The sequence below is a fragment of the Ambystoma mexicanum genome, chromosome 12 (genome assembly GCF_040938575.1).
Source record: "Ambystoma mexicanum isolate Mex_15411 chromosome 12, UKY_AmexF1_1, whole genome shotgun sequence".
NCBI classification, from domain to species: Eukaryota; Metazoa; Chordata; class Amphibia; order Caudata; family Ambystomatidae; genus Ambystoma; species Ambystoma mexicanum.
In genome coordinates, this window is record NC_090936.1 from 109,112,882 (window position 1) to 109,135,393 (window position 22,512).

The 22,512-nt window shown below is 48.0% G+C and overlaps 1 protein-coding gene across 17 annotated transcripts in view; it reads left to right on the forward strand.

Moving 5' to 3' along the window:
• PPFIBP1 (PPFIA binding protein 1) overlaps window positions 1-22,512 on the forward strand; it is a 1,584,927-nt gene that overhangs the window by 1,114,927 nt on the left and 447,488 nt on the right. For all 17 annotated transcript variants that reach the window (XM_069628106.1, XM_069628107.1, XM_069628105.1 and 14 more), the window contains 2 exons: window positions 10,695-10,836; window positions 10,980-11,111. In XM_069628106.1, coding sequence (XP_069484207.1) covers window positions 10,695-10,836; window positions 10,980-11,111 — 274 coding nt within the window. The remainder of the gene's footprint in view (window positions 1-10,694; window positions 10,837-10,979; window positions 11,112-22,512) is intronic.

Consider the following 22,512-nt stretch of genomic DNA (forward strand, 5'->3'; position numbering starts at 1 on the left):
ATGGGCATACTCCTCCACTGAATCAAGCCCACTGGTCCCCCACCATTTCCACAATCTTACTGCCGCTCCACACAAGCATTCCAATTTGGTAGAGGAAACAAAACAGCTTCAGTTTGAGCACCTGTATGGAATGAAGTAGTGATGGCCCTAGCCTTGGACAGAGTTACGGTTATCATGGCAGCAACTGTTGGTACCTGGGTGGAGCAACAACGTAGGATTAGTTGGCAGGAACAAAAAAGAATAAGTAAAAAGACAAAAATAGACTTTAGAATCTTCACAGCAAGGCTCAACCAGAGAGTTATCCATGAGTTGTTGGTGATACCAGCCTCAGTTTCCATCATCACTTTTTGTTTATGCAGGGCAGCAGTAGTTCTGGTGAGCGTGCCATTTTCGTGGTCAGTGAGAGGCGCAAATGTGCAGCAGGTACTCCCGATTTTCCGGCATACTCCGCCCTCCATTGCTGTTATGAGGCCAAGTATGTACAAGTTTTGCAAAGTTATGACCCTCATTCTCCTGTATTTTTCCTTAATGGCACTAAATGCTGGCTCAGAAGTGTTCACGAAGAGCAAGAGTTCATGCAAGAGTTCATACCTGGTCACCTGGAGCCATTTGGCATTTGCTGCTGCTTGGACGCCGGGTGGTAGGTGAAAAGCATCTCGGGTTGGCTAAACAGCCAATATCGATCAGGAATGTCTGCTAAGGCCTGCGATGATGATTCTGAGACGTAGTTGGACCTTTTCCTTTGTTGTAATTGTCTGGGATTTTCGCCATCAAACATGGTCTCTGATGTGTCTACATATGGTGGTGAAGGGAACGCAAGGGGCACAGGGAACGAAGGGGCACTGATGTAATTTCGGGCATTGTATGTGCCAAAATTAGGTACTCTTCAGGGATCACATGGATGGGCACATGAAGAGTAGAGAAACTGCACACACCTCGCAAAGTCTGGAGGCAACTGCATGTATGCACTCTGTCCACAGATCCAAAAGTTGTTGTCGAAGGGCAGCCATACCTCCAGCCAAATTTGCAATACATAGTGTTACTGAAGTTCCGATTTGTGCCAGCAGGCACCGTGCCATCGGCCTTAAAACATAGACAAAAGTGGGTAAGCGTATCTTAACAGGTTTTTCTGGCTTCGAGCCACGTCAGATACTGCAAATGATTTCTCCATATGATCCCACACTTTGTTTACGTGTGCCCCCTTCTTCTGAGAATCCCCTCATTCCTCCAGCTTGCAACTCTTCACTCCTTGCTCCCATCCATTTTTTGAAATAATAGCTCCTTCCAAGATCAATTGGACTTTTTGAGTACACCTCATATGTTTGTGCTCTGCCCTTGAACAGTTATTGTTATTTGGTATGATTGATGCTGTGATTGACTGCCCTTTAAACTACCCTTGAACGAACCCTGCACAGGATTAAGTGCACTAGACATCTGCTACCTCTGTCTCACTCTGTATAAACACTGTAGGAACGGCAGAAGCATGGGTGGATGAAAGAGCATATGTAGCAATATCCTACGGATCTCTCTCTCCCGCACCTTCCTCTTATGGCCATACCATAAGTTGTCAGCTGGGAAACCATGTGCATTCATTATGGGATTTAACTTATCATTATCTAAAAATCCTTATCAACATTTCTTCTTCCTCTTAAAATTTTCTACTCAGATTTCATAAGATTAGACAATTTTGAGTTATATCCATTCGTACTTTTCGTCATCTTCAGACATAAGCCTAGGACCAAAATGAACACAAAAACATTAATTGTTAAACAATTTACAATCGTCAACATTCCTTTTCTTATCCAAAAATTATTTAAACTCCAGGTTTCCATTCACACCCACCTCTGCACTGAAACGAAATGTGAATCCTTAGTCCGTACTTAACTTCTATGCCTTCTCGTGTGCAGGTGGAGGGCTGCCGGTATTCCTTAGTGTCTTTCAGGTGGACCCAACTCTTATTGCCCTCCACCTTCTCAGCAGTCAGGCTCATACACCACCGTATGTGGGCCACGGAAATACTGCTCTTCCCAGCGATGCACAAAGCTGTTTTTTGTGCTGATCGTCGGCAGTCTTGCCACTTTCTCCTGTTATCTGTTAGTGAGAAGACACAACCTGTGATGATATCGTAACACTTTTCATTAATGCTGTAAGATATTCCCTAAACTCCTTGCCTAAGAGTGCTGCAGTCTTTTGTGCATTCAATGTCATATGTCTAGGCGACAGAGGTGTAGGTAGCCTACGCACAGTCATGATTTTGTGAGGGCTCAAATGGTGGTCCTTTTCTGTCTGATTTCATATGTAAAAATAAAGCTAGTGGGAGGCAAACAAATCATGATTTATTTTACTCTGCACACAATTTGGCTAACCGGGCCTTAAGCATCTAATTTATTTTTATTTATTTATTGGGCATTTTTAAGGTGCTTATACATCAAGAAAATTGTCTTTCAAAGCTCCCTTAAGCCATTCAGCCACTCCACGATCCCGTTGGCCTGTGGCTGGCACACCGAGTACAACCGCTTTAATATTCCTGACAGCGTAGTGATTTCTGCAAATAAGCGATTAAAGAAGTGGGCTCTGTTGTCAGATTTTAGAATTTCACAAATTCCCCATCTTGGAAATACCTCTCACCAGAAATCTTGTTGCCGATTTAGCATCCTGGTGTACGCAGGGACTAACCTCAAGCCACCACAAAAGATGTCTAAATTTACTGCACCTCATTATCTTGCCCACAAAATTGATGTGGAGCTCCTTGAATGGACCAGAGGGCCTGGGCAAGACCGCACCTCACCAACCTCATGGTATTTCCAGAATTGAACTCCTTTCACACTACACAATACCCTACAAATCTACTTACCTCTTCTTGTAAATTAGGGATAAACCAATTCTCCTGGAGATCTGCTGTGATTTGTCATTGAGAAGTATGTGACAGGTAATGTAGTTGCTCTAGGGGCAAAAGAAGCAGCTATACAGGTGTTACTACATTCCCCTTCACTTCCTGTCTCCAAAGTAAATCTGTGGGTGAGAGAACACATCCCCTCTTTTTCCGAAGCTCCTGTTCTTCTATTGGGCTTTCCCTTGTATTTCTACTATCTAGAGCACTAAGACTGCAGTGTACGGGGCTGGTAACTGTATCTGTAGGGACACAGTTTCCTTTTTCTGGGAATCTGTGAAAGGAAAATACGCTGGTTCCTTCACCGCTTTGTCTGTAACATCATTTCTGAGAGCTGTTGAATTAGTGCGGTTAGTATGGCCAGCGCACTTCACTAGACCTATCTCTGCTGGCAGGGTTAACGCTTCAGTCAGCCAGGATATCAGGGGAACATGCTGGACAGGGGACCCCGTCAGACCTCCTAAATCCTCTTCTCTGCCCTCTTGATAACCCAGAATGGACAGTGTAGGTGATGTATGCAGTCAGAATAAACAGTGACTGTCTTCCCCTTTCACATTTCTAGCGCCTCTATAAGTGCCACGAGTTCCACTGCTTGTGCAGAGTAATGAGAAGGCAACCGTCTCTTCAGTTTGACCTGGTACTCCCCATCCACAAAACCTATATCATATGTCTTCTCAAAAATCTCTTGGATGATAGTCGAAGACCCATCAACAAAACTCACACCCCCTCTCCTCCCTCCAGGGTATCCTCTTTCACGTTTACGCTCGCTTCCTCTTCTTCCTCATACGTGGTACAATCGTGAACAATATCCTTAGGCTGTACCGGCTCTGCTACAAATGTCGCAGGATTTACTAGGTGACATTGCACGGGATAAATTGATGAATTTGATAAGATGACCTCATACCCTGACACTCTGAGTCAATGTGGATTTACATTTTTCTTGAATCGCAAAGACTGCATGCTCTAAGTACAATGTCACTGGGCAACCCATAGTAATGGTTGAAGACTTTTGAATTTCAAAAGCTGCTGCCGCCAAAGATTGCTCAGAAAGGTTATGGGTGTTAGTCTTAGCCGTGCACAGTGATGGCGCGAGTTATGGTTGATTAGCTTACCATAACTGCCGAATTTCTGAGGTTTTTCGGTTTTACCTGTAACCATAACGTCGTCCCTGTAACAACATTTTTACATTGAATTTTATAGGGTTTTACTAGTGCAATTTAACCAGAACATCCCTTTAACAACATTTTTTGTTAGTGTGTGTGTGTGTATATATATATATATATATATATATATAAGACAATACTCTTGCTGGATTTTGTACTACTGGGAAAGAAGGTACTAATACGCTTACTACTCTTAGTCACTGAACAAATCTATACGTTTATCATCCTGGCTTCGTGGCAGGCAATATTTGGGTATTGCGAGGGCTAGAAGTAGGTACTAATAGTCCTGGTTGTAAGACACTATTTTATGGGAGGTATGCCCTCCTCTGCTTCTGGGTGCAGTTGATCCTGTAGTATTCACTGTAACTATTTCGATTGATCGTATTCCAGACTTGCTCAGGATTGTGTATGTATCCTACTTCATTATTGTGTGTTAATTATAGGGAGTTAGACACTCATACTATTTTCTTGTCTTTTTTAGTGCTCTGCTCTCCTCTTTGGCCTCCCTGCCCCTCATCTTCCCCCCCCCCACAAATCCCTCTATCACTCTGCAATCCGTACTCTTTGCCTTCTCTCTCCTCATGATTCGATTTCCTCTTTGCTGTCTTCTCTTGGCTGGCTTCCCTTTCATTCTCAACTTAAATTTAACTTCTTCTGTCTCGTTTTTAAATCTGTTCATAATCTCGCCCCCCTACCTTTCCTCTTTTGCTACTCCCCCTCGCGCCCCCTCCGCTCTGTCGACCTCTTCCTTCTCACTGTTCCATCTCCTTGTGCCTCTTTCTGCTTCCGATCCTTTCAGCTCCTTGCCCCTCTTCACTGGAACTCTCTACCTCTCCCTATCCGCTCCATCTCCTCTAACTCCTCCTTCTGATCCTCCTTAAAATCTCACCTTCATCCCCCCTGCTGACAGCCCTTATTACTTCCCTCTTGCTCTTCCTCTGTTCTGATTCTATTCTATAGTTCTCTGCAAATTGTTCTACATACTGTTCTCGATTATTTGTCTCATGCTTTGCACATATGCTTCTAATGTATTCTTGTTGTAATGTAAAGTGCTTTGGCGTAAAGCGCTATATAAAATGTAATATATACAAATACTAACCGCTCAATATGTTGGCAAACTAGAGACTTTATCGAATCTAGAGACTGCTTTGTAGTTTACATCATAATGCAAAGATAGCCAGTTTAATGTTATTTTTCTTAATTTAACCACCCAAGCTAAGGAGGGGAAGAGTAACAAGACCTGGAGAATTAGAACTCTGATGCCTTACTGAACTTTGGTATTGTGATGGTGCTTACAGTGCAAGATCCCTTTTGCACCTGCCGTTAGGTACTAAGTGAGAAAGGGTCGGGGAAAAGATGGTATTCATTGCGTAAATAATGCAACCACCGTGGATTTCCCTCAATGAACTATTATTTTTGTTCTAATCTCTCAGTCCGTCTGGTCATAATCCTGGTTTGCTTTGGGGCATCTTTCACTCTCAACCACTCACATTCCTGGTTTCACTAAGATTTTCTCGTTTCTCTTTTGTGGCTTGACAGTGGTCTCGCACACTAATGAATACAGATCATCCATTAAAATAGCAAATCTAACTGGGCACTAAATCTGTCAACACAGGATTAGTCACTTTGGAATATTGGAAAGATCTGCCCTTTGTCTTTGCTCTGTCTTAGTAAATATACTGAGGGTAGTATGCAAGTTCTGAAAAGCAATAATTATCGTAGTTTCTTAAAATTATTATTCTCGGTGTGTGTTAGTGAGATTTATAATATGTATGTTTCATCCCCTCTCCTAGTGTGTACCCCAGCATTGTGTGCTGCACTCATGGACCTTTTTCTTTCAATCCTGAATGAGTGGAGCCTTTTTCCACTCATTCATTCTTATGGGCTGTTGTCTTTTGGAACTCTATTCTTTGTATTGTACCAATCCTATGGCGTCTGTGTTCCTCCAGAACTCTTAACGACATCTGTCTTTTACTATTGCAGCACACCGCTCCTTATAGACATTGTTGCTGGTGACCCTTAGGGTCCTCCTTTGAGTTTCTTTTTCTTTATCCTAGACAAACGACAGTCTTGAGGATATCTCTCCAAAACATTATTGTCTAAGATATTGGCACACACCACCTTATTTGGAGTGCCAAAGGGATACCTAGTACCCCCCTTCTCTCTGCTCCTGTGACATTTCAGACACATAGAATTTCCTAGTTATTGCTGGTGGCAGTGGACATGTTCTACCAACTATTGTGTAATTGTCCCACCACAGGCTATGTCCATAGACTCTGTGGCGTACAATAGGGGCACCCAAGTACTAACTTGGGTCTCTCTTCTTGTTTTGCCATTACTCGAGTGTTTGTTCTTTGTCGGTCCTCTTCTACCGTTCTGGGATGGGAAGGCCTGTGTGTGTGTTTTGCCTTTGGCGGGAACCTTTGGGTGTCCCTGCCTAGGCTCCAGAGTGCCTAGGCAGGCAGAACGTGGGGGGAGGAGTTTTCCACCCCCTGTCCTTTGTCTGCCAGAGTGCCTGAATGGGACCAGCTCCCACTGGGGATATGGCTGTCCTAATTGGACAGCCAAAAGCCCCTTTCTGTAAACTGGAAAGGCTGTATCTGTCCCCAAGTCTTTGCTGAGCCGAGTGTGGGACTGCAGGAACCAAAGAAGAGGACCAGGCAAATTGTGTCCTTTTGTTGGTCCTGAAGAAAAGGCGCCAAAACTGCAGAGTGACGAAAGAAGTTGATGAAAGCCGTGCCAGAGGTCCTCCCTCGAGGCTGCTGCTGAGAGATCCTGTTCATTGACCTGCCTTTCGTCATCAGACCAAGGAATCTGGAGGTCAGGTCCAGAACTGCAACATCATGGAGCATCCACCACAAATGTTTTCTTCAAACCTAAGGTAGTGTGGGGAAAAAGGTATTGCTTACCTTATTCCAGAAAGGTGCTCCAGAGCATTAGAGTGCACATAGATGTGTTCTGGAGGAGAGGAATTCACCCTCTAGAACTTGTAAGACAAGATAGCTGCACCATGTGAGGACAGGGGGTGCAGGATTCATTTACTCCGACACGACTCAATAATGAGGATTCAATAGGTTGGCAAAGGGAAGTCAGTTTAATGACAAGTACATCAAACAGGGAAACAAACGGGAATCAGCTGTATTGTTATCACTTGTCTCGCTCCGACTTCCTCGAACTTCAGTCGGACAGCACTTCTTATGGGCAAAAATCGTCATTACTGACGTCTAATTTCTATAAAAAATCATCATGCAATATAATTGGTTAGGAAAGGTAACGTAAGTATAGGTGTTATATCTGTATATGATAATAGGGCATGCGGACTGGATAACTCTTATCGGGTGGGCGTCTGTGCCCATCCTTCTACATCACGCGTGATAGACGTCACTACAACTACGACGTCCTATTGGTTACAATATCTATAGGACTCCAGATAACTTGGTCCATTGTGATTGGGCAGGTTACACCTCTAGACATAAATTTCCACTTTTATTTAGAAGCATGCAGAATGGACACCACTGTGCCTGGTGTCCCAAGTTTCACCCTGCCTCCCTTCCATCAATCAGTGTTTTAGGGCGACGTGTCAATTACTTGGCTAAGGATGGCCTCGAGACTGTAGTCTCTTATCGGGAAAAGTTACGGCATCCTCGGGTCCTGGATGACATCAGGCGATGGTACTTCTTCGCGCCTGGCTGGTCACGTGTTAGTTCACCATGAATCTGCTTCAGTTTCCAGCTTTAAGTGCATTTAATTCTGTGTCGACCTAGCCACCTGCATGGCCCCCCCCTTATCTTGACCTTCATGAGGCAGGCTGGTATGCTCTGAGTCTTGTGAGCTGACGCTCTCCTCCCCTTCTCTGGTTGACCTCAATTTCCTAGGCATGAGCCGCTCTTTGTTGAGTTTTGATTCCGCTTCTTTTCTTGCCTTTGGCTGGGTTTCGAAACTTGGCCTGTCGGGCCTCTGGGCACCTGGGTACCTTTCTTCTTTTACAAAATGGAGTCGCACTTGTATAATGTGCCTTATTGAGGTAGATATATGGTTGGCGCTTGCCACTCTATGTTCTACAAAGCATTGCAAGCAGTATCTATTTCTTAGCATCTTGCGTTTCAAGCCTATTTACACACGTTTAACAGGACAGTTGCTTCCATCTTGCTCGTAATACTGTTTCCTCACGTTGTAACATTGTCTCCTCTCTGTGCCTATTCCATTCAATTTCGTAGTTACTTGCACTGGCGTGTTATCTTCGATAGCTGCTTTTGTTCATTCACGATCTGTTCAGGCCCTTGTGTCATTTCCACTGGCCTTCCATTAAGGCTTTTGGGGTCTCTTCGTGGACCGTGTGTAGGTACTCCTCATTTCGTATCAGCGGCTGATATGGCTGTCTGATAGCGTACCATGCTGCCCAGGGTTGTCTGGTTATGGGTGCTTCAACCGGTATGGATCTTCTGATGTATACTGGGCAGAGTTCCAGTGCAGCTCTTTGTAGGTTCATTTGCTCTTCATACGTCACATACCTTGGCGAGTACGCACCTGGTACCTCAAAATGAGGGGCAGGGGTGCAGGCCATGCCTGGGACCTCCTCTACAGAAGTGTCCAGGGCAACCTCTGACTCAAGCTGCTACTTTGGTCCCTTTAGCAAGTGCCTTAACAGGGTCTCCAACGTTCGTTATGTCGTCTTGTATCTCCTTTCCTAGAGACTAGAAAGTATGCACAGGAACTTTTGACTTCTGCTTCTTTTCAAGACTTTAAGCCTCTCCGAACTGCCTTTTAGCTAGGGTTGCGTTTTGGACTTTAAAAGACTTGCTCTGCAGGAAAATTGCCTCTAGAACTGAAAGCTCTATTAGGATAACACTAACCACCTGTTTTCCTTTCCAACAATATCCATTTTATATGTGTATGCTGACTAAATGCAATTTCCATATTACTTTGTGGGTGCGCGTTATTACCGATAATACGATAGACCTGTCAAACTCATGTAACAATTGTACATGTTCAGCAACTGCCAACTAAGAAGTGGCCTTTTTAAAGTATTGTGAAGTATACCTATGTGTGTTGGTTTATTGTGCTAAGTATTTAACAGTGACTCTTGTGTAAATATAATCTATATTTTAATATAAATGTGTGTTTCTTTGATGTGCATTGCTAACTAGGTTCAGTGTACTTTCCTACAGCTCACATATTCCTCTTAAGATAAGCATGACTGCTCTGCCACTCTACCAAAGTCGCTGAGTAGTACGGACTGATACTAAGTACTGATACTTACGGATAGCTTACTAAAGTCTTACCTCCAAATAGGACTTTAGGAAAATGAGCCCAACAGTGGGTCACCACTGAGAAAGAGACTGTAGTTTTTGTGGTATTGCCACCATTAGCACCCTGGCGGGGGGTGCCAGCCAATCAGGTGGTTAGGAACGCAGGCTTGAACCGCTGGTGAAAGCCTGCATTCATGTCGCTTGGCGGCCGGCTCCCCAAACCGCCATCTTCCCCCCAGCCTCCGTCACTTTTTATTTTTTATTTTATTACAGCCCCCTACTTACTAATTTCCCCTACCGCTACATCCGCTCCTTCGGCTTGCCTCCCGCAGGCTGCCATGGAAAGGGAAGAGGTGCTCCGCAGGGTGCCCCGCTTTCCCTTTACATGGTGGCCATCTTTGTAAAGGATTTTCCTTGGTACAACGGGATGTTGCGTGCGTCCTGCCTGTTGAACAAAGGAAAATCCTTTTTTTTTTTTTTTTTGTTAGCACCCCGGGTTACCGCTTTGGTAGCCCGGGGTGCTAATGGCCTTAAGCCCCCGTTCCAAGGGCTGGTACGGGGGAGGGGGTAGTGGACCGGCAGCCTAAGTTAATGGCCCTCACTTCGCTCAGGCCGTTAACTTGGGCTGCCGGGCCGTTATCCCCTTTCCAGCCCTTGGAACGGGGGCTTAACACCACATTAAAACACTAGAAATGACACTGCATCAAAAACACTACCACCGAGAAACTGATTGTAATCCAAATTCTGGTATGTAGTTAGAGGGGCACAGATGTTTGTTTTTTTTTTTTTTTAATTGGCATTGACCCAGATATATCTCACTCTCTGTAACCTCAGGTAGAGTTGAACAGAACTCTGGAGGCAATCAGCAATGAAATCAGAGCTGCAAAAAAGATGGCCAACTGTAGAAATCTCAACTGTGAGCAGATAGTGTTATTGCATGGACGTGGTGTGGCCATGTGTGTGCGTGTAGCCAAGATTGCTACTGCTCAAAGGGGCCCATTAAATATAGTTTTTCTGGGGCCTTGGAAAATGCCAATGCAGCAATCCTCAAAGTTCATATGTTCTTTGTTATTGCCCTTGTTTCCAAAGGTGGTGGAGCCCAAACACACCCATACACTAGGTAAAGTGGACTTCTTGAGCCGTGTCTCAGATGCCTATAACTAACAAGGGTATTGGTGACCCTGACACTATTGTAAGAGTTTATTTTAACTGTGGTAGCTGAATTATTTTTCCAAAGGAAAAAATGTTTTGTTTTTAAAGTATTTTGCTTGCCTGAAACAGCTTTTGATGCAGTCTGTCCCATCATTATTCCTTTAGCAGCAGTTGCAAAATTCCCTGTTTTAAAATGAGATAGTATGCAATGCACTGTTTTACCAATCTTTGCTTTTGTAGCTGAAACTGAACAAGGATCTCCTGAACGGCCGGATGGTGGGAATGTGTTACCGCGAGCAATAGGGGAAGAAAATAACCAAACATCAGCCTCTTCTCCAGAATCAAAAAAGAAATCTAAAGGAATCAAGAAATTATTTGGGAAGTAAGTTCTAGTTATGATAACACATTACAGGAACCCATTGCTTGAAATGATCAGTAGAGCTTTGAAAACAGTATTCAATTACATGATATGCATCATGAATCTTGTTCATACAAATATTCAATTGTTATATTTTTAAATGACAGGTTAAAAAGAAGTCAGTCTACCACATTCAACCCAGATGATGACTTATCTGAGGTAGAGTTCAAGAGAGGAGGAACGAGATCCACTGCCGGGCCCAGATTGGGTTGGTCTCGAGATCTTGGCCAAGCTAATAGGTAAGTTTATCAGTCAAGCGAGAAAGTGTGAAAGTGACTGTCCAGCTATATTAAAGCTGCTATCATCAGGTCAAAATGTATTAGAAGAAATACTAAAAATAGATAACACTGCTAACATGGGGGATTGCAGAAGGACAATTGTGTCTCGGTGCTAATAGGTGCTAAGAAATAAGACAATTTGGTGTATTTGATGGGAGGGAATGTTCTGCCCGAGTTCCAAAAGGATACCCACATTTCTAACAGATCTAGAAGTTTTTTCACATTGCCCTTTGTGTAGGGACAGAAATGAAAGCAGGACACAAATGTGTCATGTTTTTGGTTAAAGACTTTTATTTAAATGAAAATAGGTTGGGGAAAATGCCTCTCTGGCTCTTTTCTAAAGGGGGGTTTCCCTACCTAAAAAACAAAGGATCTATCTGTGTTAAGATATCAATAACTGAAAAGCTGTTCTTGTGTCCAAAACGTCCTATCCTGACCCTCACATTACAAACAAAACAATACTGTTTCCCAACCAATTTGAATAGCTGCAACATTGAAATTTGAAAGACCTTCGATCCAAAGGGTGGCTCCCTTCCACTGGATTCTTAAATGGTATGGCAATGTCCCTCCTTGATTCACAATGCTCCTGTTGGGCAACAAGTTCTGTAACAGTTTCTTCAGCACAAGTTTCTCCTTTGTCTAGCAATCACTGTCCTTTTTTAATATAAAGCAAATCACCTGGTATACTCCTCTGCCAGGACTCTCTAATCAATTCCAACTGCCTGGTGCTTGTGATTTCACTTAGCTGGTATCCTTCCCTGGATAGCACTTCTCTTGTGGTTTACAGTTCCTCTGTATCACCAAAACATGCATATGCCATTCTTTGCTAGGTTTGTCTCTCTGATTTAATATTCGTTCAAATTTTGCACCACACTTGCATCTCATGAATTCATAACTTTTTGGGGTCTGGATATGTACTTTCTTTTCTGCAGTCAAGCAATCTTCCTGTAGTTTCTGTATTAGCAATCTCATAACATTCAACTTGTTGGTGCGGTCGCCCCAACGCCCCGGGGTGTCCCCACTTGCTTTGGGTTGACTCACAAGTTCTCTCTGGTCTTGTTTGCGCTTCTGAGGTATGACTCTGCCGCTCGTTTTTCACTTTGGATTATGCAGATGCCCTTCTGGCTTTCTTGTCGCCTCTGCGGTCATACGCCTGCTTCCCTTCAGGTCCCAGTATGGAGAACGCTGCCTTTTCGAGCTGCTGTGCACCCAGGAACTCTCCTGCGGCTGCTTGAATCTCCATGGCACATCTCCTGCCTCGGCAGTCCTCTGCTTTGCCATACCGGTACGTGTCTCCCACGCTCTTACGCCTCTGCATAGGAACCAACGTCTTCTCCTGCACTGCCACCCTCAGTTGTGCGATTGCCCTCTTTAAATGTCGCGCACAAAGGCGACTCTGTAGAACCAGTCTGCACATTGAGCTCCTGTTCCCTTGTACTAACGCCTTCATCCTCCTCGTCTCAGTATTTAGGGGATTATGGGAGTTGGGGTCCATGGGTGTCATTATATATAAAGCGTTTAGATAGTTTTTCTCAGTGGTTTTACATGGGAGAACATTTTCACATAAAGGTATATCAGAAGCAAAAGGGGTTTTGTTGGATATTTGTGTGTTTAGGTCATAGATGGGGTTTGACCTAAAGAGTATTGGGAAGAGGTATCTTTTACTTCTTTTACAAGGGGGAACAAACAGCTGACAATAGGCCATTAAGGTCTTGGATATTCAAGGGTCTTGGGAAAGGGTGGGGATACTGCCTCTCGTGCAATGAAGTCATGACATCTCCCCTTTAGTTGTCTCCTCCCATGTGATCCTTCCTCAGCCGTGCCCATGGCCAGGATCAGGTAGCGGCTGCCGTTCCCTGGCCACATGGGAGGAGGTCACCGCCGGAGAATCCGTTGGATTCATCACACCTTCCTGCACCTAGATGTTTCACTTGTAAAAGAAGCCTGTTCTATGATTACAAAAATCATAATTAGCGAAGAGTGTTAAGGAAATTACTCGGCTGCAAGACGACATTACGGTTAAAACCTTACAGGGCAGAACTCTTGTAGCAATGAGGTGACCACTACAAAAGCAATGCAGAAAAAGTAGCAAGAGATATGTTTAATGTCCTTGTTGCATACAAGAAAGAGCCAAAGCAGTCTGTGCTCATGTCCACCAAGCATGCACAAAAGAGCTGGTTTGGACCCTGAAAAGGAAAAATGCTGCTGAATAGAATTTAGATCAATAGGTGTTGGAACAAGACAGTCTAGTGCTTTATCAGATGATGTGCAGTCTTATGGTGAATGGGTATTATGTCTGTCCCATTGCACCTCTTGCTCACCTGATCTCTTGTTTTCTCTCCTCATTTACGTTATTACACTGACTCACAACTTTTCTTCAAGCTCCCGTCCTCCTCTTCCTTCTCTATCATCCCTGTCTGTTATTCAGTCCTGGTGCACCTCCACCAATCTCTGTCTTAAGTAAGACTGAGATTCTTGCTATCAGGACACCTGTTCCCTGTTTCCCTCCTGCCCTCTGGCCACCCTGTATGGGCTCTCCTTCCACTGAAGCCAGAAACCTTGGGGGTCATCCTACACTCCTCTCCTTTATTCCCCACATTCTGGAATGTGCCAAGAAGGCCCACTTTCAACTTTACCTCCTTAGAGGCATTCTCCCTTTCCTCACCTTACCCCAGAAGCTCAATGTCTCTAGAGCGCTGGTCCTCTCCAAGCTGGATTGCTGCAAGACTTATCTTTGGTCTCAAACCCAGGGACCAGATCTCTCAAGGTCTAAAATCTCTCCACTGGCTCCCGGTTGCTGCATGGATCCAATTTAAAACCCTTTGCATCATCCACAACGCTGTCTAGGCCCTGGAACCATGCTACCTGCAGCTCTCTTACTAAATTCTCTCCTTCCAGATCCCTTGGATCTTCTTGCTCCAACTCTCCGCTGATCAAATGTTTCTCCAAGCAGAGAAATGGGGGCAGATCCCTCTCCTTGGCTGGCTCCCTCCTCTGGAACAGTATCGCTCTCTCCTTCTTGAACGGGACAACCTCAAGTTTCACAAACAACTCGACTTTTCTCTTCTCCTCCTTCCCTCTCTCCCTCCTGTGCTAAACATCCACACAGTCACTGAGATTGGCTGCCTGGAGTCTCAGAGTCCTGGCCATCGGCCCAATCACCTCCAGTACCCCACCACCCCCCACCTGCACTGTCCTCTGGGCCCAAACCCGCCTGTCGGGTGGTTTGTCTCATCCCTGCATTTACCTTTTCGGTGGTAGACCTCCCTCTTTGCTTGGGATGTCTCCACCTATGAACTTACCTATTGCCTCCCAATGGGCCAAGGCCTAGTACGACCGCTGTTAGTTGTATTATTTTCATTGCCTTTTCCATTGTTTGTGTTCCCTTGCTACCTTCCCTTTTGCCTTGTGGCGCTGTTTTTGTTGTATAAGCACCTTATAAATATCCAATAAATATATATATTTTTAAGTACCAAACTCGGGGCACAAAAATGGTTCCTTGATCTACACGCTCTTGAGCTCAGTTAACCCTTGCTAACAAAGAAAGGCATTTAGGAGAAGGAATCGATCTAGTGATCCAAAGCATTAATTCTGTATGCATTTTTGTTGACCACTGGCACCGCATGCAGACAGGTATGTAGTCTTCTTGGCAGCATTTTCATCATCACTTTATGAATTACATTATGTTGAGTTCTGTTTATACTGCACATATCACCATCGTAGTGGTCTTCAGATGCCTTGTCTTGGCAGTGGCATATTGTGACCCCACTAGGGTGTATCCAGGGTTTAGTCTGTTAGTCAGAAGAAATAGATGCAAGGGAAAGAAACTGAAAAAAGATAGAAAAAGAATCAGAAATAGAGAAGGCGTACAATCAGTTTAGTAGCAGTGATGGCAAGGGAGAATGTTTGTGGTGGAATGGATTTGTCTTTTTTTTATCTGTGCTTGCTTATAAAACAATGCGAGAGCGGATTAAATGAAAGTGTAGCTTGTTATTTTTAGTGTAGCTTTCAAGTGAGTGCCAATACCTAGGATTGGAGAAGCATGGTCCTAGAAGTATGTAGATAGTGTGTAGCTGCATGCTGGGCTTGAGATGTGCTCAAGTGGGCTCTTGTAATATGGAGGCTTCTCCAGCATGGGGTCTGGCATGGATTCACATGCTCATGAATATTCCCCGTCGTCATGCTGGGAATCCTCGGTAAAGTAAAATCAGTATCAGTTTCGTTTCTGATCTGTCTTTCGTAGTAGTAACCAATCACTGATCTCTGCGTCATACTGACCACAGCCAATGACTGCCATCTCCCTAAGCCCCGCCTCTGGCAGCCATCTTCAGATTTTTACCGCACGTTCAAGTATTGGGATCCTCGTGCTATTGCTCTCGAGCTTTAGTGCTTTTTTCACACTTTTTCTTAGGAAAATGTTCTCTTTTTCGGTCAAAAGCGCCTCAAGCTCCACCGTTTCTTTATCCGATCAACGGGGACCCATGCCGGATTCTTCTACGCCCCTCAAGGGTGAATATTTCGTCGAGCCACGCTTTTGGAGGACTCCAGAAGTTTCTCAGGCCCATCTCGATCATGGCCCAGGAGAAGGGAAGCTCGACGCCCGGAAAGCTGTTCAGGGTCTGCCCTGGATGCCAGCTTCGGAATGTCTTTAAGGAGGACGAACACTCCCTTTGCCTCTACTGCCTGCATGCGGACAAGACGCACGTGGAGAAGGACTGTGCGTTTTGCGGCAATATGTCAGAGCGGACCATGAAGGACTGCCATCTGCGTCTCGCCAACTGGCTGGAAGGGAAGAGCCCGTCAGGCGAGACAAAGTCGTCGTCCGAGCGGTCTTCTAAGACCTTTGAGGACGCCCCGGCGACGGGGGTCCCAACAGAAGGCCAAGCACCACGAGTCCGCTGGCACCGGGAGCGCCGAACGGTCGGGCTCTACGGGCGCCAGGCAGGGCGCATCCTCCCAGGCGCCATCAACCACGAGCCAATGCTCTGGCTCGGGTTAGAGGAAGGCCGAGCACCCGGCAAAGCTCCTGGAGAGATCCCGGTCGAGTTCGAAGGCCCCATCGGAGGGGGAGCGAGGCGGTGACCCTCCCCCCAAGGAGAAGGCGGTGAGCGCACCTAAGGTGGTGAAAGCCTTGATCCACCCGGCCAAGGCCTCTATCGAGACAGTCGCGGCGGCCCTGGCTCAGCCTGTGGAGGCTACACCAGTGGTGGCGACCTCGGGGCCCAGAGTCTCCCTGCCACCGCAAAGGGAGTCCTCTTTCATGCCCATCGACAGGACCCCCGTGAAACCTCCGACGGGGAAGAAAAAGGGGGGCAGGAGGTCGTTGTGGATTCGGCCTCAACCTCTGATGAGGAGCTGATCGAAGTCTTAAGCCACGGTGTTGGCGTGGAAGAAGACCAGCCCGTCGGGAGGGACCCCGACGTAGGAGACGAGAACGGCGAGGGTGCCGACGGGGCTCCTGACCGCCCGTCGGACTCCCCTCAACCAGTGCCGCAAGAGAACTCGGCGGCCATTTTGTTGGCTATACAGTCCTTATGCTCAGAGATAAGGACGAGATTGCCGTTACCACCAACGGAGGAACCTCTCCCGACGGGGGACCCGGAGCCAGGCCCTTCTGGGAGCCCTCTGTCTAAGAGAAGGATTCATCCTCCACCTCCTTTTCAACCATCGCGCCCTGCTCAGCCCTCCTCCCCGTCCATGACCCGTGGGGATGATACGGGGACTGACACGGCTGCGACGGGCACAGACGACGAGGTTTACGACGAGGATCTCCCGTCGTCACCTCCTCCCCGGGCCTCCCCGCCCGACGAGATTGGATCGTTTCATGCCATGATCGCCAGGGCATCCAAGCTTTTCCAGCTCTGCCCGGAAGAGAAGAAGGAAGGTTTCCTTTATTAGCGGCGCGAGACCAAGAGGAAGACGGTCCTCGCTGTACCCCTACTGGATGATATCTGGGATGAGGGTCTCGCCCTCCTCAAGAACCCATCCACAACGCCTGCGAGAAGGGATCGGTACGAGAAGAAGTACAGGGTCCCGGACGCGGCCCCCTTGTGCCTTCGGGCATAGCCGACCCCGGAATCGGTCGTCTCCGCGGCGGCGAGGAAGAAAGCGGGGGGGCCTCGGCCTCTACGTCAACCTCGCCGTCGGACGGCGAGGGAAAGAAATTGGACACGATGGGACGCAGAGTCATCTCATCGGCAGCGACGACGATTAAGGCTGCCAACGCCTTGGCTATCGTAGCCCGCTACGACAGGGAGTTGTGGTACAAGATCGCCCCCCTGCTGGACTTCTTACCAGACGACAAGAGGGCGGAGGCCCTAGAGATCTTGCAGGAAGGAGAAGTGGCGTCGGACCACGCCATCACGATAGCGACGGACATCGCTGACACTGGATCTCGCCAGTTGGGCAACGGCGTGTGCCTTAGACGGCGTGGATGGCTCAAGGCAACTGACTTCCGTCAGGACGTGCAGACCAGAGTCTTGGACATGCCGTTCGACGGGAGCAACCTGTTTGGGAAAACAGTGGACGATTCCCTACAAGCCATCAAGACGGAGACGGCCCGGGCTCTTGGTGTTCTCCAACAACGAAGGCCGCCCTTTCGGAGCGGCGGAGGCAAGCAGGGTGCCTCCAAAGGTTCCGGCGGCGGATTTTCCACCTATCGTCAAGCGGCCCGTTCGTCGTCACAGGAAGCCTACAGGGGACGAGGCAAGTCGGGCGGACCCCGCCGTCATCGCCAAGGAGGACAAGGCGGCAAAGCCTCGTCGAAGCAGGACTGGACCGGCCGTGGGGTCGGGCCCCCACCGAAGCACCCCGGTGGGAGGCCGGCTGGCGTGCTTCGTCAGCGTGTGGGAGACCATCTCCACCGACCGTTGGGTGCTGGACGCCCTGGCCCAGGGTCACGCGCTCGAGTTTCTAAAGAAGTGCCCGCGCGTCCCCCCCGTGGTCAGGAAGGAACATCACATCCCTCAACTTCTCTTGGAGGTAAAGGCGATGCTCAAGAAAGGCGCCATCGAGCTCGTCCCAAAGAGGCTTCGGGGCTCCGGAGTTTACTCAAGATACTTCCTCGTGAAGAAGAAGACGGGAGGATGGCGTCCCATCCTGGACCTACGACGACTGAACAAATTCATCAAGGCACAGAAGTTCCGGATGGTCACCCTCCAGCACGTCTTGGGTCAACTGGAGGAGGGCGATTTCCTGTCGTCGTTGGATTTGGAGGATGCCTACTTCCATAGCCCCATCCTAAAGGGACACCGAAAGTTTCTCAGATTCGTGGTCCAAGGGCGTCACTACCAGTTCAGAGCCCTTCCCTTCGTATTGAGGTCGGCACCCAGGGTGTTCACCAAGTGCCTCGCACCGGTGGCGGCGCGGCTGCGCCTGGAGGGGATCCACGTCTACCCCTACCTGGACGACTGGCTCATCCGAGCAAAGACAAAGGAGCTCGCCGCGGAGCACACAGCGAGGACCGTCCAACTACTCACGGACCTGGGATTCTCCATAAACTACGCCAAGTCCCACCTGGTGCCCGCTCAAGACGCACTGTTTCTGGGAGCGAAGCTCGACACAGTGGCGCTTCTGGCCTCTCCGTCGGAGGAAAGGACGAGGGCCATCCTGGGCAAGGTGCAGCGGATGCTGGTTGCGGACGCGGCCAGGGTGAGGTCCATCAAGTCCCTCCTCGGAATGATGTCTTCTTGCATTTATCTCATCCGCCTGTGCAGGCTTTGGATGCGCCCGTTACAGGAGTTCCTGGACGCTCGCTGGATCCAGACGACGGGCAGCTTCGAGGACAGGATCACACTCGACGAGAGCTTCCGACGAGCGATCCGGTGGTGGGGCACCCGCGCGCATCTGACGGCGGGCATGGACCTCCAGACCCCGGGCCACCAGAAGACAGTGACCACGGATGCCTCCCTGGAAGGGTGGGGAGCGCACACCGAAAATCTGCACGCGAGGGGCCTTTGGCTGCCGACGGAGAAGTCCCTCCATATCAACGTCCTGGAACTCCGTGCAGTGTTTTGAGCCCTCAGGTCCTTTCTTCCATCCCTCAAGGGCAAGGTGGTGAGGATCTTCACCGACAACACCACCACCATGTTCTACGCCAGGAAGCAGGGCGGTACCAGATCCCCAGCCCTGTCCAAGGAGGCGCAGGATCTGTGGCATTGGGCCGTCGCCCAAGGGATGTTTCTGGTGCCGTTTCATCTGGCAGGGATAAAAAACACCATCGCCGACTCGCTCAGCAGGGAGCTGCGCTCGTGCCACGAGTGGGAACTACGACAGGATCTAGTGGACCGCCTCTTCCAACGGTGGGGCACACCCCAGATCGATCAGTTCACGACGGCGACGAACTCCAAGTGCCGGAGGTTCGCCAGCAGGTTTCCCCAGCCGAGGAGCATGGGCGATGCTTTCTCGTTCCCCTGGGAGGGCCTGTTCCTATAGGCGTTCCCTCCATTGCCGCTGCTGATCCGGCTCATCAACCAGCTCAAGAGGTCACGGTGCAGGATGATCCTCGTCGCAACTGCATGGCCGAGGCAGATATGGTTCCCGGACCTTCTGGACTTGTCAGCGTCCCCGTCAATCAAGCTGCCAGTGGACGCGGATCTTCTCTCCAGGGAAGGAGGCGCCAACCTCCATCAAGACCCAAAGTCGCTGAACTTGCAGGCCTGGCTCCTGCAGCGTTAGAGTTTGGAGGTTACGACATACCGGCCGACTGCAGAGAGGTTCTTGCAAAGGCCAGGGCGTCCTCAACTCTTAAATGCTACGGACACAAATGGAAGAGGTTCTCTGTCTGGTGCCACGCACTGAAGATTAACCTTCTACGGATTACGGCTCCTCAAGTACTGCCGTACCTGCTGACGCTGGCCAAGGCTGGGCTGGCGCATGCTTCCATCAAGATTCATCTTGCTGCGATCTCCCGATACACCAGAACCACGGGACGGACGTCTTTGTGATCTCATCATCTGGTGAAAGTATTCATGAAGGGAATGTTCAGATCGTTCCCGCCGGTGAAGGCCCCGGCCCCGGCATGGGAGCTCAACGTGGTGCTGACCAAGCTCATGGGACCTCCGTTCGAGCCTCTGCACTCGGCTCCGTTGAAGTTCTTGTCGTGGAAAACAGCGTTTCTTGTGGCCATCACCTCCGCACGACTGGTGGGAGATATCCAGGCCCTTTCCTGCAAGCCCCCGTACTTGACGTTTCACGACACGAGGGTACTGCTCAGGACGCACCCCTCCTTCATGCCCAAGGTGCCGTCGGACTTCCACCTCAACAAACCCTTGGTGTTGCCTGTTTTCTTCCCGTTGCCTTTGTCGCCGGCTGAAAGGACGTTGCACTTGCTGGATGTGGCTAGAGCGCTGAAGTTCTACGTGGACCGCACGAAGAGTTTTCGGAAGACGTCACAACTTTTTGTGAACTTTGGACCGGTCAATGAGGGGAAGGCTCTCTCAAGGGCTTCCATTTCCAGATGGCTCTCCGGCTGTATCATGTACTGTCATTGGTTGGCAAACCGAGCGCTGCCTGGCCGTCCGAGAGCCCATTCCACCAGAGCGATTGCAGCTACCACGGCGTTCCTATCTGGTGTGCCCTTGCTGGACATCTGCAGGGCTGCTACGTGGAGGTCGACGCACACCTTCACGAAATTCTACTGCGTCGATCGGGATTCCAGGGAGGAGTCCAGGGTCGGCCAAGCAGTGCTGCGCAACCTGTTTGCCTAAGGTGAGCCTGGTAAGGAGGTAAGAATTGCTTAATGTTGAGTTTTGGATGTAATGCTTAATGTTGAGCCTTTGCCACCTCAAGTGGTTGTGCATGTGTGTACTGCTATGTATTCTTTTATTCATGAGCATGTGAATCCATGCCAGACCCCATGCTGGAGAAGAAACAAGTTACTTACCTGTAACTGTTGTTCTCCAGCATGGGTCTGGCATGGATTCACATGCAAACCCTCCCGCCTACCCCTCTGCGTCTCTTCACTTGGTCATACTGCCACTTCACGTGCTACCAAATCTGAAGATGGCTGCCAGAGGCGGGGCTTAGGGAGATGGCAGTCATTGGCTGTGGTCAGTATGACGCAGAGATCAGTGATTGGTTACTACTACGAAAGACAGATCAGAAACGAAACTGATACTGATTTTTCTTTACTGAGGATTCCCAGCCTGACAACGGGGAATATTCATGAGCATGTGAATCCATGCCAGACCCATGCTGGAGAACAACAGTTACAGGTAAGTAACTTGTTCCTTTTCTCCCTTTAATTTATTAGAAACCACTCCTGTAAACAGGGATGGGTGAGTGTTTCTGAGCCGTCTGATTAGATTTGTCAGAGCCAAGATTTGGATATGTCAAGACATGTCCCTTGAGGACACGAGGTAAGGGATAAAAGGTATCAATGGAGAAATCATGCAATTGGGGATACGTTGGGTCCATGTTAGGGAGAATTCTCAGAAATATACTCATTCCTCTCTACCTTCGAGACCCCCAGCAACTTTGCTGGATTTAAGGATTTTTAATGTTTAACCTAGAGAGAGTGAGACCCTTTTTTCCACTCTCTCATGTATTTTACTGTGATTTGAACTCTGTGTTTCTTTTGATTGTGGAGTCTTGACAAACTGCATAGGCATAATCCTTTTACATTGTAACACACAGCACCTTCAGTGCAGTGGCACAGGGAAGTCTTTCAGATTTCCCAAAGGTTTAAATACCTTCTCTGGATAAACTACTGTTTTCAAGAGCAGATAAGTGAAATTGACTTTACTTACATTGGTAACTTTCTAGACCCAGCACAAACTATTTTACAATAGGGTGCTGGAGGGATAATTTAGTATCCCCTTTGTCTAGTTTCTCATGTAACATTTTTATGTTACCCTTTCTACAGTTAATGGCTGATGGCAGTGGTTTACTTTTAACTACTATGGTGTGTTTTTTACAGCGGGCTGCGTTTGCAGCTGCAGTAAAGCACCCTTGGGTGCCATTTTTGTCAAAATGGACCTAGTCTTCTTTTTTCGCCATTTCTTGCTGGAAAGGTCCTTCTTGAGATTTACTCTGCGTGCCAAACCCAGGTTTGGTTCCTTTGTTCGCTTTGTCTTTGGCGGGATTCACGAGTGAAGCCCACCTCTGGCTCCAGGGTTTCTGGCAGGGACAGGAAGTGAGGGAGGTGCCCGCAACTCTCTATGCTTATTATCCTTGGTTACAGGAATGCACCCAAAGGTGATTGGCCGGCCGGCTGGCTGTCGTCAAGGACAGCCACCCTGCTGTGTGATTGACAGCTAGGCTGGAATGAATGGGGAAAAAACTGCATGAAAAAGGTGAGGCTTTTTGGCTTGGAAGGCAGAGTCGATCACTGGACGAAGGAATCCGAAGAATAACTTGGAAG